Source organism: Cervus canadensis, chromosome 25 (assembly GCF_019320065.1).
Source record: "Cervus canadensis isolate Bull #8, Minnesota chromosome 25, ASM1932006v1, whole genome shotgun sequence".
Classification (NCBI taxonomy): domain Eukaryota; kingdom Metazoa; phylum Chordata; class Mammalia; order Artiodactyla; family Cervidae; genus Cervus; species Cervus canadensis.
The window spans coordinates 36,704,025-36,719,822 of record NC_057410.1 but is presented as its reverse complement, the minus strand read 5'-3'; the positions used below and the strand labels follow the sequence as shown (position 1 = coordinate 36,719,822).

At 40.5% G+C, this 15,798-nt stretch overlaps 1 protein-coding gene and 1 long non-coding RNA gene across 2 annotated transcripts in view; one reads left to right on the top strand and one right to left on the bottom strand.

Moving 5' to 3' along the window:
* Positions 1-7,211, bottom strand: part of LOC122427643 — a 37,881-nt gene extending 30,670 nt beyond the window's left edge. Inside the window, exons 1-2 of the long non-coding RNA XR_006265504.1 lie at positions 7,098-7,211; positions 6,789-6,829 (exon numbers count right to left, since the gene is read on the bottom strand). This is a non-coding gene — a long non-coding RNA (uncharacterized LOC122427643). The remainder of the gene's footprint in view (positions 1-6,788; positions 6,830-7,097) is intronic.
* Positions 3,697-5,571, top strand: LOC122427642 (intraflagellar transport protein 57 homolog). The gene is given in 3 exon segments (XM_043447258.1): positions 3,697-3,905; positions 3,908-5,099; positions 5,248-5,571. Coding segments are annotated over 3 exon segments (1,476 nt in total). The 5' UTR covers positions 3,697-3,784; the 3' UTR covers positions 5,411-5,571.
* Positions 7,212-15,798: the final 8,587 nt, after the last annotated feature.

Sequence of the window (15,798 nt, the reverse complement as noted above, 5' to 3'; positions counted from 1 at the left end):
CTGCCACCTGTGGGGTCGCACAGAGTCGGACACGACTGAAGTGACTTAGCAGCAGCAGCAGCAGCAGTAATGTGTACAAATATTGAATCATTATGTTGTACACCTAAAACTGATATAATGTTATATGTCAATTATATTGCAATGAAAAAATGAGCCAACTTTTTGAAAAAAGAAGATATGCAAGTAGTCAGCAAGTATATAAAAAACTGCTTAATATCACTAATCATTAGAGAGATGCAAATGACAATGAGATATCACCTCACAGCTGTGTATATACAGGATGTGTTTAATCAAAAATTCAAGAGATGGCAAATGCTGGTAAGGATGTGGAGAAAAGGGAACCCTGTACACTGTGGGTGGGGATGCAAACTAGTATGGCTACTAGGCTTCCCTGGTGGTTCAGTTGGTAGAGAATCCGCCTGCAGTGCAGGAGATGCATCTTCGATCCCTGGATTGGGAAGATCCCTGGAGAGGGATATGGCAACCTGCTTCAGTATTCTCACCTGGGAAATCCTATGGACAGAGGAGCCTGGAGGCCTACAGTCCATGGGGGCCACAAAGAGTTGGACACGACTTGGCAACTAAACCACCACAACTACCACAGCTACTGTGGAAAGTAGTATGCAGTTTCCTTAAAGAAATTAAAAATAGAACTACCACGTAATCCAGTAATCCCACTTCTAGGTATATATCAAAAGGATACAAAAGCAGTATTTCAAAGAGCTATCTGTACTTCCATGTTCATTGCAGGATTATTAGTAATAATCAAGGCATGGAAACAACCTAAGTAACTGTTAACAGATGAATGGATCAAGAAAATTCAGTATATATTCAGTAGATATTATTCAACTGTGAGAAAGAAGGAACTCTTGCCATCGCAACTACGTTGGTGGACCTGGAGGGCTTTATGCTAAATGAAATAAGCCAGACAGTCAAAGACAAATACTGTATGGTATCGCTTAGACATGGAATCTAAAAAATAAATAAATAAATAAAATTTTTTAAAAGAAAGGAGAAGAAGTAGAGCTCTAGAAACACTGTAGAATAATACAAACGTTCAGTTATAAGATGAATACAGATCAAATGTGTAACATGGTGCCTATAGTTGCTAACACTATGTTATGTAATTGAAATTTGCTGAGTAGAACTTGGGTTCTCACCAAAAAAAAGGTAACTATGTTAGGTGATGGATGTGTTGATTAACTCTATTGTGGGAAGCCTTTCATAATGTGTACATATCACAAATCATCACATTGTACACTTTCAATATATTATAATTTTGTCAATTATAGATCGGGAGAGCCAAAGAAAAAGAGCTATCAAGACATGAAAAGACATGAGCTTTAAATGCATATTGCTAAGTTAAAAAAAGATTAATCTAGAAAAGGCTACATACTATATGATTCCAACTATGTGAAATTCTAGGAAAGGCGAAAGTATGAACACAGTAAAAGGGTCAGGGTTTGCCATGGGTTAGAAGGGAGTGGGGTGGATTAAATGAAGCGCAGATGTTTTTTAGGGCAGTGAAACTACTCTGTATGATAGTGTTATGGTGGATGGATGCCATTGTATATATCACATGGCGCAAAACCCATAGACTGTACACCACCAAGAGTGAATCCCAGTGTAAATTATGGTGATTATAGTGGGTCAGTGTAGGGTTATGAGTTGTAGCAAAGGTACCACTCTGATAGGGGATGTTGATTTTGGGAGAAGTTATGCACATGTGTGGTCAGGGGCAATAAAGAGAATCTCTGTACCTTGCTCCTCTCAATTTTGCTGTGAATCTAAATATGGTCTTTAAAAATAGTTTATTAAGAATTTCCTAAAGAGGTGGATCTCAACTATTCCAAAATAGCCCTAAGAATTAAATATTATTGTAACTCTTCTTGTATAGATGCAAAGTGGAGGTCCAGAGAGATTGAGTAACTTGATCAATACCAGGCAGTGAGCAGGTGATAGACCTGGGATAAGAAAACAGTGTGACGTCAGAGTCTATGCTCTTAACTACCACTTCCTACTCCTGCCCAAAGTGACCAGAGAAAGAAAATTTTGAAGAAGATTCCACGTAAACCCAGGCTGCCTTTCTCTTCAGGAATGTGACCCCCTCACTAACTACCTCCAGTAGGAATATTATGAAAACTGCCCATAATGTTTGCTGTAGTATAAAGCATATATCTGTATGTGGATTATAGTATTTTATAAATTTTAAAGTGGTCCATTGGTATTTATACTAAGTCTTCTTCCTGGAATTCTATATTACAAAGGAGCATGTACTTACTTTTGCATTTGGGTTTGTCAGTGTATCTTAATCTGAACCCATAAAGTTTGCCCAGTGTCAGCAAACAAAACCGTGCCTTTACTTTTGTGAATGAATCTGTGACTTTGCATACAAATAGCCTAAGACCATTCCTATAGGGCAACAGCAGCAGATGATTTAAGAAAAAAGCAGACAGTTTTCTATGGGTACATAGAATGCATATTTACTTTCATTAGATTTACTTTCGTGGCCTAAAAATTTAGCAAGATTCTTTGAACAAGCTTTGGTACAGAAATTCTTGTTAAGAGATACAAAGAAAAGACTTGGGCAGAGAATCTGGCTAAGTTACAACTTTGCTTCAACTAATTAGAAAACCTGTAGATAATTGGTATGGGATAAAGAGTTATTTTAGGTTAAAAAAACATAACTCATTAATTTGCTCATTTCATGTAAGTAATCTAGAGACACAAATTAAGAACTTGCTTTCTCTTACCAGGATCACAATATCCTTCTCCTTGAAAAAAAAAAAAAAAGTGTTTGTATCACAGTGAAAGTTCCCCCTTTCCCTTAGATACCTATGGGAAAGAGCTTCTAAATATTGCATTTGTTTTGGCTCAAAGGCAAATCGTGAGTAATTTGAATCTCTCATCAGTTTCACAATTCTCTGTAGGTTAGTAGTGCTTTCTCAGCAAATGTTCCTTGATCACAATGGAAATTTGGGCCAAAACCGTGTTTATATTTTCCACTAGTAAAATTGTGTTATCTGAAGGGCCTACTCTGTGGTATTTGGGGGTACTTTGCTTGTCTTTTACTGTGAGTAGTTTGGATCAGAACATGCGTCAGGCTGCAATATTTGAGCTGTTTCAGAGCTCATTCTAGGGCAGTGTGTACAAATCACAAACCACAGTGTGATGGGGGCTCTTAGAAATTTCAAAAACACGCTCTCCTGGGGCAATAATTTAGTGTGGTTGAATACCAGCAAACCATCTTCCTTACCCCTGCTAAAGATCACCAGGGAACAATGTGGTCCATTTCTGTGGCCCAGTAGCAAACATGACCATTGACAGAAATAGTTTATATTTGGCATGTGTGTGCGTGATGCTCCCCAGTCTACTCCCCTCCTCAGACCATACTTATTTCTTCTTTCTGCTCTTCTACTTCACTATTTTAAATCTTTTTCTAAGTTTTTCCTCCCATAATTGACATCAAATAGTCTTTCAATATTTAAAGTGTTTAATAATAGGCCCCTGGGGGGAAATAACATTATGTATATTTTTAAGACCTTTTGTTAATTCTGGTGATTTATAAAGATAGGTCTGCCATTAAGTATTCTTGTTCCAAGAAGCAAGTAAATTTTTTAAGTGCCTTAAAGAGATCAAATAACATGGTAGAAGTTTCAGAGTAAGAAAGCAGATAAAGAATAATTTTGGGGGTAACCGGCCGCGCAGGTCCTGGCTGCGCCAGCGCAGGCCGCGGAGGTCTCTGGGTCAGACCTCGCGCTGGGCTCTTTCGGTCTGTTCCGTGATGGCAGCCGCCGCCGCCGCCGTGGTCACCCCGTCGGGTTTGGAGGATGAGGTGTCTCGGTCCCGCGGCGAAGGAGCGGGGGATGTGGTGGTGGAGCGGGGGCCCGGCGCGGCCTACCACATGTTGTGGTGATGGAGGACCTGGTGGAGAAGCTGAAGTTGCTGGGCTATGAGGAGGATCTCCTCCGGAAGAACAACCTGAAGCCCCCGTCCAGACACTATTTTGCACTGCCTACCAATCCCGGGGAACAGTTCTACATGTTTTGCACCCTTGCTGCCTGGCTGATTAACAAGGCGGGACGCCCTTTTGAGCAGCCTCAAGAATATGATGACCCTAATGCAATAATATCTAACATACTATCTGAGCTTCGATCATTTGGAAGAACTGCAGATTTTCCTCCTTCAAAATTAAAGTCGGGTTATGGAGAGCATGTATGCTATGTCCTTGACTGTTTAGCTGAAGAAGCATTAAAATATATTGGTTTCACTTGGAAAAGACCAGCATACCCAGTGGAAGAATTAGAAGAAGAAACTGTTGCAGAAGATGATGCAGAATTAACATTAAATAAAGTAGATGAAGAATTTGTGGACGAGGAGACAGACAACGAAGAAAACTTTATTGATCTCAACGTTTTGAAGGCCCAGACCTATCGCTTGGATATGAACGAGTCTGCCAAACAAGAAGATATTTTGGAATCTACAACAGATGCTGCGGAATGGAGTCTGGAAGTAGAACGTGTACTACCACAACTGAAAGTCACGATCAGGACTGACAATAAGGATTGGAGAATCCACGTTGACCAAATGCACCAGCACAAAAGTGGGATTGAGTCTGCTCTAAAGGAAACCAAGGGATTTTTGGACAAACTTCATAATGAAATTAGTAGGACTCTGGAAAAGATCGGCAGCCGAGAAAAGTACATCAACAGTCAGCTTGAGCACTTGGTTCAGGAATACCGCGCAGCTCAAGCCCAGCTGAGCGAGGCACGGGAGCGTTACCAGCAGGGAAACGGTGGAGTGACTGAGAGGACCCGACTCCTGTCCGAGGTCACAGAAGAGCTAGAAAAGGTGAAACAAGAAATGGAAGAAAAAGGCAGCAGCATGACTGATGGTGCCCCTCTGGTGAAGATTAGACAGAGCCTCACGAAGCTGAAGCAGGAAGCCGCTCAGATGGACGTCAGGGTCGGGGTCGTGGAGCACACGCTGCTGCAGTCCCAGCTGAAGGAGAGGTCCGACATGACGAGAGACATGCACGCCGCCACCGTCCCGGGGCCCGCGGCGGGCCCTCACTGGAGCGCGCCGTCCCGGGGCCCGCGGCGGGCTCTTATTAAAGCGCGCCATCCCAGGGCCCGCGGCGGGCCCTCACTGAAGCGCGCCGTCCCAGGGCCCGCGGCGGGCCCTCACTGAGGCGCGCCGTGAGTCCGCGGCGGGCCCTCACTGAAGCGGGCCGTCCCAGAGCCCAAGGCGGGCTCTCACTAAAGCGGGCCGTCCCAGGGCCCGCGGCGGGCCCTCACTGGGGCGCGCCGTGGGCCCGCGGCGGGCCCTCACTGAAGCGGGCCGTCCCAGAGCCCGCGGCGGGCCCTCACTGAAGCGGGCCGTCCCAGAGCCCGCGGCGGGCCCTCACTGAAGCGGGCCGTGAGCCCGCGGCGGGCTCTCACTAAAGCGGGCCGTCCCAGGGCCCGCGGCGGGCTCTCACTAAAGCGGGCCGTCCCAGGGCCCGCGGCGGGCTCTCACTAAAGCGGGCCGTCCCAGGGCCCGCGGCGGGCTCTCACTAAAGCGGGCCGTGAGCCCGCGGCGGGCCCTCACTAAAGCGCGCCCCCGCGGCGGGCTCTTATTAAAGCAGGCCGTCTTTCATGCGTCTGATGATTGGTTTTCTCTAGAAAGTCATAGTTCATGTTGCGTAGATGACAAAGCACAGTTATTCCTCTTAAAGCATGTTGGCCATTTTTTTACATATATACACACATATTGTATCATGATGATATGGATGGTCAGAACCTTTAAATTGAATATAATATTTAATAAAGTAATTTAAAATTCTCAAAAAAAAATAATTTTGGAAATTTTATACAAGTTAGGAATCTTGGAGAAATATTGGTTTTAAAGGAATGAAAAAAGCAAACAAACATCCAGCAATCATTGATAGCTTCTAGGTACAAAATTACAATTTCTTACCATCCTGTGTATCTCACATAACTCAAACAAAACCAATTTTCAATAATGAAAACCCATTTATAAACATCCTCTTGCTAATTGAAAAGTTAATTTCATCAATGAAACAACTCTTCCAATAACAGCAGAACTTCTCATGCCAGCACAAGACAGATGTCCCAGAGTAAAATCTTTTCCGATTAAATGTTGAGTCTACTATTCTGCACGAACTCGTAAGTAAGGCAGCTGAAGACACACACATCATATTACAGTGTCTAAGCTGAGGTATTTTAAAATAAATTACAGACATTATAGCACACCATGGATTTCCTTCCTACCTCACTGATCCCTGTTTCTTAGGTAGCTTTGCTTGTAGATCTGAAAGCAGCTACAGGTGTTGAGCTACCTGGGTTTGAAGCTTTAACACCCTCTTTTTCTTTAAATGGCTTTGAATGTCACCCATATGCTGATGAGTCTTGATGTCTATCTCTGGCCCTGACTTTTCCCCTGAGCCCCTTAACCCCTAGTTGACACCTCTACCTAGGCAGCTAATCCGAAGTTCCAGCTCTTCACAATTAAAACAAATTTCTTGATTCCCACACCCAACTCCTAATAAGGAAAAAAAAATCCTGCTACATTCTGGGTCCTGTCTCTGTCTCAGTAAGTGGTACCACCTTCTGTCTAATTTCCTAATTTAGAAACAATGGAGTGAAAGTTGGTTCTTTCTTTCCTTTCATCCCTTGCATCCAATCCAGAAATTCCAGCCTGCTTGCCTTCCAAAACATTCTTGGATTGTTCAGCTTCACTCTATTTTCCTTATTACAGTCCTAATCCAAAGTAATGTTATATCTTACCTGGATTGCTGCAATAACTTCCAACTTGTTGTCCTTGCTTCCTGCTTCCAAACCATCCGTTGTTCACGCAGCAGTCAGTGGTCATTTAAAAAGATAAATCAGGTCATATTGTCCCCTTGCTTAGAACCTTTTAATGGCTTCTCATTGCACTTACATGAAAATTCAATCTGTGCTATGTCTGCCCACTTCATCCTTCTTTGTCAAACCTGTTCCTTCACTTCCCTCTCCCATTTGCTCATTACGCTTCAGCCTCACTGGCCTCTCTGTCCCCGGAGTAACCAAGCCCTTTGCCGGTTCATGAACTGTTACCTCTGCATGACGCGCTCTCTCTGCAGACCTCATGTGGCTGATGCCTACTCAGTTCTTCAGGTTTCAACTCAACTCCACAGAAAGCTCTTCTGTGGAAACTCAGCTCAGGTTATTTCTCCTTAAAGCCTCCGCATTCACACTCCATCACACCAGTCTATTTATTGTCCCTGAAGCACTTGCCACAATCTACAGTTCTCTGTATATTTACTCATTGGCTTCCTTATTGTCCCCCTCAAGAGAATGTAAGCTTTAGGGGAAAAGGGACTTTGCCTATCCTGCTCATGGCTGCATTCCCAGTGGCAGTTAAATGCCTGATATATAGATAAGCGTTCAATAAACATTTGCTAAATGAATGAATAAAAACAAAGAACAGAGGAATTGAAGAGTGAGAAGTAAGATCATCCTGAATAATAAGATGTTACAAGGCAAAGGGGTTTTTAGAAGCTTATCTGAGGAACCTTCCTGATGTGATAACCTCACTCCTAGAGGAGTCCTCTGAAGCTGAGAAAGTGCATGCTAGAATCTGAACGTCCTGACTGAGTGCACTGCTTTGCGCTAGACAAAAGGATCATAAACTTCATCCACGATATGGTTTGCACTGAATCTTGTTGAGAAAAATAAGAGCAATATTCCGTGTGGTTATATTTCCAAGAAAGAAAGGTTATCTTTCTTGGAAAAAAACACCTCTAGCTCATACCTTTCCTTCTTTTTTGTTTTAAATGTCTTTTCTTTTATAAAATACTGAAAATAGATATGCATTTTTAAATGTTTTATTTTTACAAAGTAAAAAAATTGGCAACTCTAGACCTATTTTTTGTGGTGATTTTTTTTTTTTTTGGTGTTTGTTTTTCATTTTAAAGAGACTGAGTGTGAAAACTAAGTTGGAAAATAATCAAGCAACTCTACACAAATCTAGTCATTAAAAGTGATTTAGTTTATAGATCCTACCTCCTTCCCCATCAACTCCTCTAATCCTGTTCCACGGAGATAACCAATAACAGTCTGGTGTATGCTTTTACATCTGTCTCTATACTCAAATGTGTACCTGCATATATGCACCACACACACACACACACACACACACAGTTTTATTTTGATTTAGTACAAAAGGATAATGTTATCATATTATGCACATCACCCTAAATTTGCTTTTTTAACCTAGTAATCAATCTGAAACAATGCATATAATTGTAGGTCATTCTTTTAATTTTGCATAATATGGCATACCATGCAATATTATGTGCCAAAATGTATTCAGCCATTCCTGTAATGGTATTCTCAATTTCCCAGTCTGTTTTGTCCACCGCAAAAATCCTGCCATTAACATCTCATTATGTGTCAATAAACTAATATAAACATCTCCATCTCCATCCCTTCCTACGTTTACATTTCTTCTGACATAATAGTGCTTTTACTTCTTTAGGAAACACGTTCAATAGCAGAGTTGTTAGATTAACGGGTGTACATAGGCATTTTAATTTTGATATATTTTGTTAAGAAATTTGACCAGCATGGCTTACATTCCCAAACAGTTTTAGCTCTTTAAAAATTCGTGTTGTAGTCATTGTGACCTTGTCTCAGAACTCTTCAGTTCCTTCCAGACACAACTACATAAGTTATCCCTTAGCTGTCTCTATTTCATTCTATTTGCCTTTGTAGAGACAGTTCAGTACTCTGAATTACCCAAGGGATTAATATATCTTCAAGTGAGAAGGAAAGTTAAAAAAGCAACTGCTCAGTTTCTGCTTCTTATTTTGTGTTTCTGATCACCTGCCCCCAACATGGAAACCCACTCCAGTGTTCTTGCCTGGAGAATCCCAGGGACAGAGGAGCCTGCTAGGCTGCCGTCTCTGGGGTCGCACAGAGTCGGACACGACTGAAGTGACTTAGAAGCAGCAGCCCCCAACATGGTAACCCATAGCATTGATGGCTTTCTTTGTCTTGGGCCAAGAACAATAAGGGTGTCCTTATACTCTAGGACTAAGGAATCTGGTGATGGTTGACATGGTGTGACCCCACTCTTTCTCCATAAAGAAGTTTAGCTTTTTTAGTCTTTGTTTTTCCTTTTAGAAAATAAAGTCTGAAAGTTACTTTCAGTGTTCCTTTTTCAGGTAGTGCTCTAGAGGCAATACATGAATTCAGATTTTTAGAAAACTCATTAATCTGCATCTGTCCCCTCTTCTCCCCTCTGACTACTCTGCTACCCAGACAGGGAAGCATTCTGTGACATCTTGATAGGCTCATTCTTTTAACAGTCCCTGTAATCCCCCAAATCAGTCTTGAGAAAGTTCACACTCTGTACAGGAAGCTACCCAATGATTTATGACCACTGTCTGAAAATGCAATTGGCTCTGACATTAGGGCATAGTGCTTAATACTGCTACATGTTGCAAAAGAAATCAGAAATGCTGAAGTCACCTAAAATAAAGCTACTATGAATTGCTATATAAGTTCCAAATTGTGGTAGTTTTGCTTATTTAAAAAAATGATAAAACCAGTCAAATCCTCACCTGTCAGATTGGTAGGAAGCCCATGGTCCAAGGAATCTGAAGGATGGGAACACTGACCTCCACTCCCCAGGGAGAGAAGACTGTCACTGCGTTTGGTTCTAACAGCTTTACGGCCACAGAGGTGATACTGATGTGCCCTGGATCCAGGTCCTTGGACAGGAACATGAATTTTCTCCCAAGCCAATCTCAGCCTGATATTGTTTACAACACTTCAGGCTGGCCAATCCCTTAAAAGGTGCTTCCAGAGTGTCAGAATTAATTCACGTGTCCATCTGCAAACTTAAAACCACCTTGCCCTTTCCTTCACTGGGTGTCACACCCCAAACTTTTAGGTAGTTATTCTTTTCATGCTCTTGGAAGACAGAGATGATCATGACACCCTTTTTCAATAAACACTGCTATGGGGTAACCTGTCTAACTACCTGAGGTGGTAATTCAAATTGCCTCAAAGAACCCTATAATTTCCTCCTCCCACCTGGCGCACACACACACGCATACACACAGAGTCAGAAAGGGAATCATTTATTTCCTCAAAGGTAGCTTACCATGCTAAAAGCAAGGTGACTGTCTAGTCATGAAGAGAGAAAGGGAAAAAAATCTATAAGATAAATCTTCAGTAAGAAACATATTCTGCAACTTAACAAATGGATTAAAATTTTGACAAATAAAAATGAATGTGCACTCTAAAATACTCAAAGTGTGTAAAATCTAATCAGAAATCTACTCTGTGCCTTAGTACAGACTGCAAAAAAGAGTCAATGATGTTCACTTTCTCATATTTGGAGCTTATTCCATTCTCTAAATATTAAACAGCTTCCATATCAAAGAAATATTTAAAATGTCTTTCTTATTTATTGTGAATAGTTAAGTGATTTCCTTCATAAATACTAATTCAAGAAGAAGCAGTCACTTATATAGTGTGTTCTTAGGTTACATAAACAGTCTGGGCTGCATTTGGTGTTGGGTGAATTAAGATGTGAGTCTACTAGTAACATTTTGCATAAACAATACATGTCAGGCAAAGATCCAACAAGCTGTGCTATTAATTTACTGCTCCAAATTCCTTAGCTGAAAATATTCTTCAAATTGTTTTTTGTGTTTGTTGAATGTTCAATTAACCGGAAATGTTTCTGCTTTACTTTCCTCAGAAGATCTATCTATCTAATCTATCTATCTATCTATCTATATGTATGTGTGTATTTTTTTTAACTGTGCTTCACTTTGCCTCATGACTGAATTGTACTTTTTCTGACTTGAGTTAGTTTGCACTATAATTAAAAAAAGCGTACATCCATATGTCTACATGCTGCCTTAGGAACTGAAGTTAATATACATGTCAGTTATTTGCTATCAAAAACTGACATAAACATCCTAGAGCAGATACTTCACTGATTTGGCAAATAATATACTATAGAATATCATGAATTTTCTTTGGCTGAGAGTTAAATGGTTGGATATAGTATGAAAAAAGAGTTAATCTTTGCAATTCACTTACTCTTACAATAAGGGCTTCCTGATGGTTCAAATGGCAAAGGATCTGCTTGCAATGCAAGAGACACGGGTTCGATCCCTGGGTCGGGAAGATCTCCTGGAGAAGGAAATGGCAACCCACTTTAGTACTCTTGCCTGGAAAATCCCATGGACAGAGGAGACTGGTGGGCTACAGTCCCTGAGGTTGCAAAGAGTCAGAAACAACTGAACAACTAACACACACACACACACACACACACACACACACACACACACACACTATATACTCTTTAAAATACAGGCAGTCACTAAAAATCCCACAAAATAAAAGGATCCATCACCTCCCACTCCAGTTCCTGAGTAAAGTAGAAGATGAGTTTCACGAAACAATAAGCTAGATGTAGTTTTATTTCATCAAAAGGAACCAAACACCATAGACTATTTTAAATATCAACACCGTGAGGAAATTTTAAATGGCAATATGAACCAAAATCCTGTTTCAAACAGTAAAAGAATATACAGAGAAAGCAGGAGAAATGATTACAGAGCAAATAGTGGTTAAATACAAAATAGCAAGAGATTGAGCATGCTAACATATGAATTAAATTTGAATTAAAGAGTAAATTTAACCCCCCCCCGCCCCCCGCCATTAGTAGGTCAAGAGTGATTATGACCTCCAAAGTGCAACTTGGAGGAAGGAAGATAGTTTTTTGGGTTTGGGTGGTGACTAATGCATTCCAGAAATGAGCAATCAGTCTGCTTTTGAAAATGGAGTTATAGAGGCTGTGAGAGTCCTAGATTTGTCCTCTAATGGGGGTGACAGAGACTCCTCCTCTAACATCCCTTCCTTACTGGCTAATCCTATTACCAATCCTCAGAAAGTGCCATGATTGACTTTGTGATCGCTTTTACTGAAGTTGAAAACGTCTCTAAAAAATCACATTTCAGACAAAAGGGTGCGTCTTCTTTTCCTGACGTTCACAAACTATCAGATGGTCTTTCAGGATCCACACGCTGATTTGGATAACTTATATGTAGTTCAAACTCAGATACCACAACACTGAATGTATTTGCTCTTTGCTGTCCCAGCCCTGCTGCCAGTCCCATAGAGTAAGAGAGCTATCTCCTGAGCACTTCAACATGCCAGCCACTGTGCTAAATTCTTCATCTGTTGTCATATCTCTATCCTCACCCCAACTGAATGTGATAAGGACTGTTACAATCATAAGTTCACAGAAGAGGAAAGTAAAGATTAAGAAGATAATAAATTCCCTAGAATTGCACTTTGGAACCTGTGTTTCTCATCTCAATGACATCATCCTCTACTGAGTTTAATAAACCAGAAGCCTGGTTTTGTCTCCTTCTCCTCCACCTCCTTCATTTAATCAGTCACTAAGCCTTGCCAAACACTACAGTACCCCTGGAATTCATCCTTATCTTTTCATTCCCTATCACTGCCAAGTTCAAACTTTCATCAAATTTTTTTTGTCCTAAGGATTGCAATAATCGAATAATCTTCTAATTCATTTTCCTATTTCTTGTCTTTTTCACTCTAATCCTTGAGCCACCTTGACATTTCCAGACTGCCTTTTTTTTTCCTTTCTTCCTCCAAAAAACCTCCCAGAATTTGCTGCCTTGTCATTCATTCTCAAGGTTAACTTATTCATTTCTGCCTCAGTAGTACCTATGTGTCTTATTAATATAAAACTCATGCCACTGAAGCACAGATAGCTAGGTATTTCTGTTGCTCCTACAACCAGACTATTAACTTCTTATAGACAAGACTCTGTCTCATTATACTTTCATTCATTCATTCATTAACCCATCCAACATTTATTGATTAACCACCTTATTCCAGGAACTTATTTTTAATAATAGTAATAATAGCTATCCCTTACTGATACTATACTCAACAATGCTGTGAGGCAGATATATTATCTTTATTTACATTAAAGAAACTGTGAAATAGAGAGGCAAAGACACCTCTGTCTATAGAAATATTTTGGTTGTATGCCTGGGACTGTGCAAGGGTTCAACAAGTTTTAGTTGAATTTAGTTGAACTTAAAGTCAAAGTGTTAGTTGCTCAGTTCTGTCTGACTCATTGTGACCCCATGGACTATAGCACACTAGCGATTCTCCAGGCAAGAATACTGAAGGGGGTTGTCATTCCCTTCTCCAGGGGATGTTCCTGACCCAGAGATTGAACCTGGGTCTCCTGCATCACAGGTACTTTACCTTCTGAGCCACAAAGAGCAGACCAGCACTTAAGAGAACCCAGCTTGTGTAAGAGCCTAAGAACAATAGAAGTAACAAGTATAGTAGTGGTTGAAGAACTTGGGGACCTTAGAGTCAGACACATATACACATTGTAATCCCCACTTTGTCACTAGTAATCTACATGATCTCTAATAAACTGCTTATTTCTTTAAACATTGATAAAAAACTATGAAATAGAGATATTATTCATACTGTTTTAAAGGGCTATCTTGTTGGTTAAATGTGAAAATAAATATAAAGTGCTTAGAAAGTCACGTGGTACAAAGTAAACCCATAATAAGCAACAGTTATTATTATAATGACTGTACAGTAACATGAGTCAATAGTAAGCCATTCAATGAAAGGTTAAAAGTTTTCTAGTTAGAATTCTCAGTGCTATTATTTTCATTTATTTGTTCAGTTTCTAAGTCTTTGTATGACTCTTTGTGACCCCATGGACTAGAGCACTCCAGGCTTCCCTGTCCTTCACTATCTTCCAGAGTTTGCTCAAACTCACGTTCATTGAGTCAATGATGCCATCCAACCATCTCATTCTCTGTGGCCCCCTTCTTCTCCTGCCTTCAGTCTTTCCCAACATCAAGGTCTTTTCCAGTGAGCTGGCTCTTTGTATCAGGTGGCCAAAGTATTGGAGCTTCAGTTTCAGCATCAGTCCTTCCAATAAATATTCAGGGTTGATTTTCTGTAGGATTGACTGGTTTGATTTCCATGCTGTCCAAGGGACTCTCAGGAGTCTTCTAGCACCACAATTTGAAAGTATCAATTCTTTGGTGCTTAGCCTTCTTTATGGTCCAGTTCTCACATCCATACATAACTACTCGAAAGACCATAGCTTTGACTATACGGACCTTCGTCGGCAAAGTGATGTTTCTGCTTTCTAATATGCTATCTAGGTTTGTCATAGCTGTCCTTCCAAGGAGCAAGCATCTTTTAATTTCATGGCTGCACTAACCATCTGCAGTGATTTTGGAGCACAAGAAAATAAAATCTGTCACTGTTTCCACTTTTCCTTCTTTTTACCATGAAGTGATAGGACTGGATGCCATGATCTTCATTTTTTAAATGTTGAGTTTTAAGTCAGCTTTTTCACTCTTCTCTTTGACCCTCATTAAGAAGCTCTCTAGTTCCTCTTCGCTTTCTGCCATTTGAGTGCTATCATCTGCATATCTAAGGGTGTTGATATTTCTCCAGGCAATCTTGATTCCAGCTTGTGAGTCATCCAGCCCAATATTTTATATATTTGTTTTTGTTATTATTGCTGTCATTGTTATTTTTATGGAGATTCAATAGGAAGTATAGCATAGGAATAGCCACTATAATGTAGGAATGTCAACTGATTAGTTCCTCCAGCTTTACCATAACAGTGTTCAAAGCTATAGAATATGACCCTAAAGGAAAAATAATGCTGTTTCCTTCCTCCTCAAATAAGGCTATTTGAAATGTTTTATATTTTACCCTTCCTTCATAGGGTTGCTATACTAGGAAGAATACATAAAAATGAAAGTAATGACTGGTTTAAGAAGCTAGGTTAAATGTCATAGAAACATTATTTACATGCTAACTTAACTATCTCAATTGTGGTTGAATTAAAGAGCAAAGCATTTTTAAACCACCCTAAGGACTATCCTCTTAGGGGAGAAAGAAGAATTTCAGATATCTCAGAATACAAGGAAGGAATTTCTGGAACTTAGAGAAGACTTCTGGCTGGAACATCAATTAACCAGTGTACTCTAGGCCTGAGATGCCAATGGGCCTGACTTGTGGTTTCATTGCCTTAGTAGGAACAAGATGGCACATTGCCTGGAAGTGGCTGTCCTCTGTGGTGGGTGGGTGAGCACGTGGCGCTTCTTCCTTTCTTCCCATTAGGTATGCCCAACTCCACACTAGTGGTCAGTTTCCCAATGAGTAAATAAGGTTTGCTTTTTGACACACATTCCGCAAGCAAGCCAGATTTTAGGAGACAAAAGTCAAATGTGTCAAAGGAGAATTACAGAAGCCCAAGAAGCCTCAAGAGCATAGGGATTGTGGGAGGTGGTAACAGGGACTTTGTTGAAGCCAGGGAAAGCATTACTCAATCTTCTCTTTTTAAAAACATCCTTAGGATGGAAGCATTAGATTGTGGGCTACTCTACTAATTCCCAAGCAAATATATTGGGCCTTTTGTGGTTTACAGTTTAGGACTTTATTTTGCTGTATCATCTGTGTATTTTTCAATGTTGTATTTCTTTTGGTTAATCTTCCTTCCTCCTGGGAAGCAAAATGTTCTGCAATAGCAAACACTGTCTGTGGTAAGTCCCTAAAACTCCAGTGCAACAGATTGCAAAGCCTGCTGTCCATTCTAAATACACTTGCATTGTTTCTCTCTGAAGCTGGTTATGTTCCTGCCTCCAACTTTACATGCCATCTGTGTCATTTTCCTATGGTCATCAATCACTCATCAGTCCTT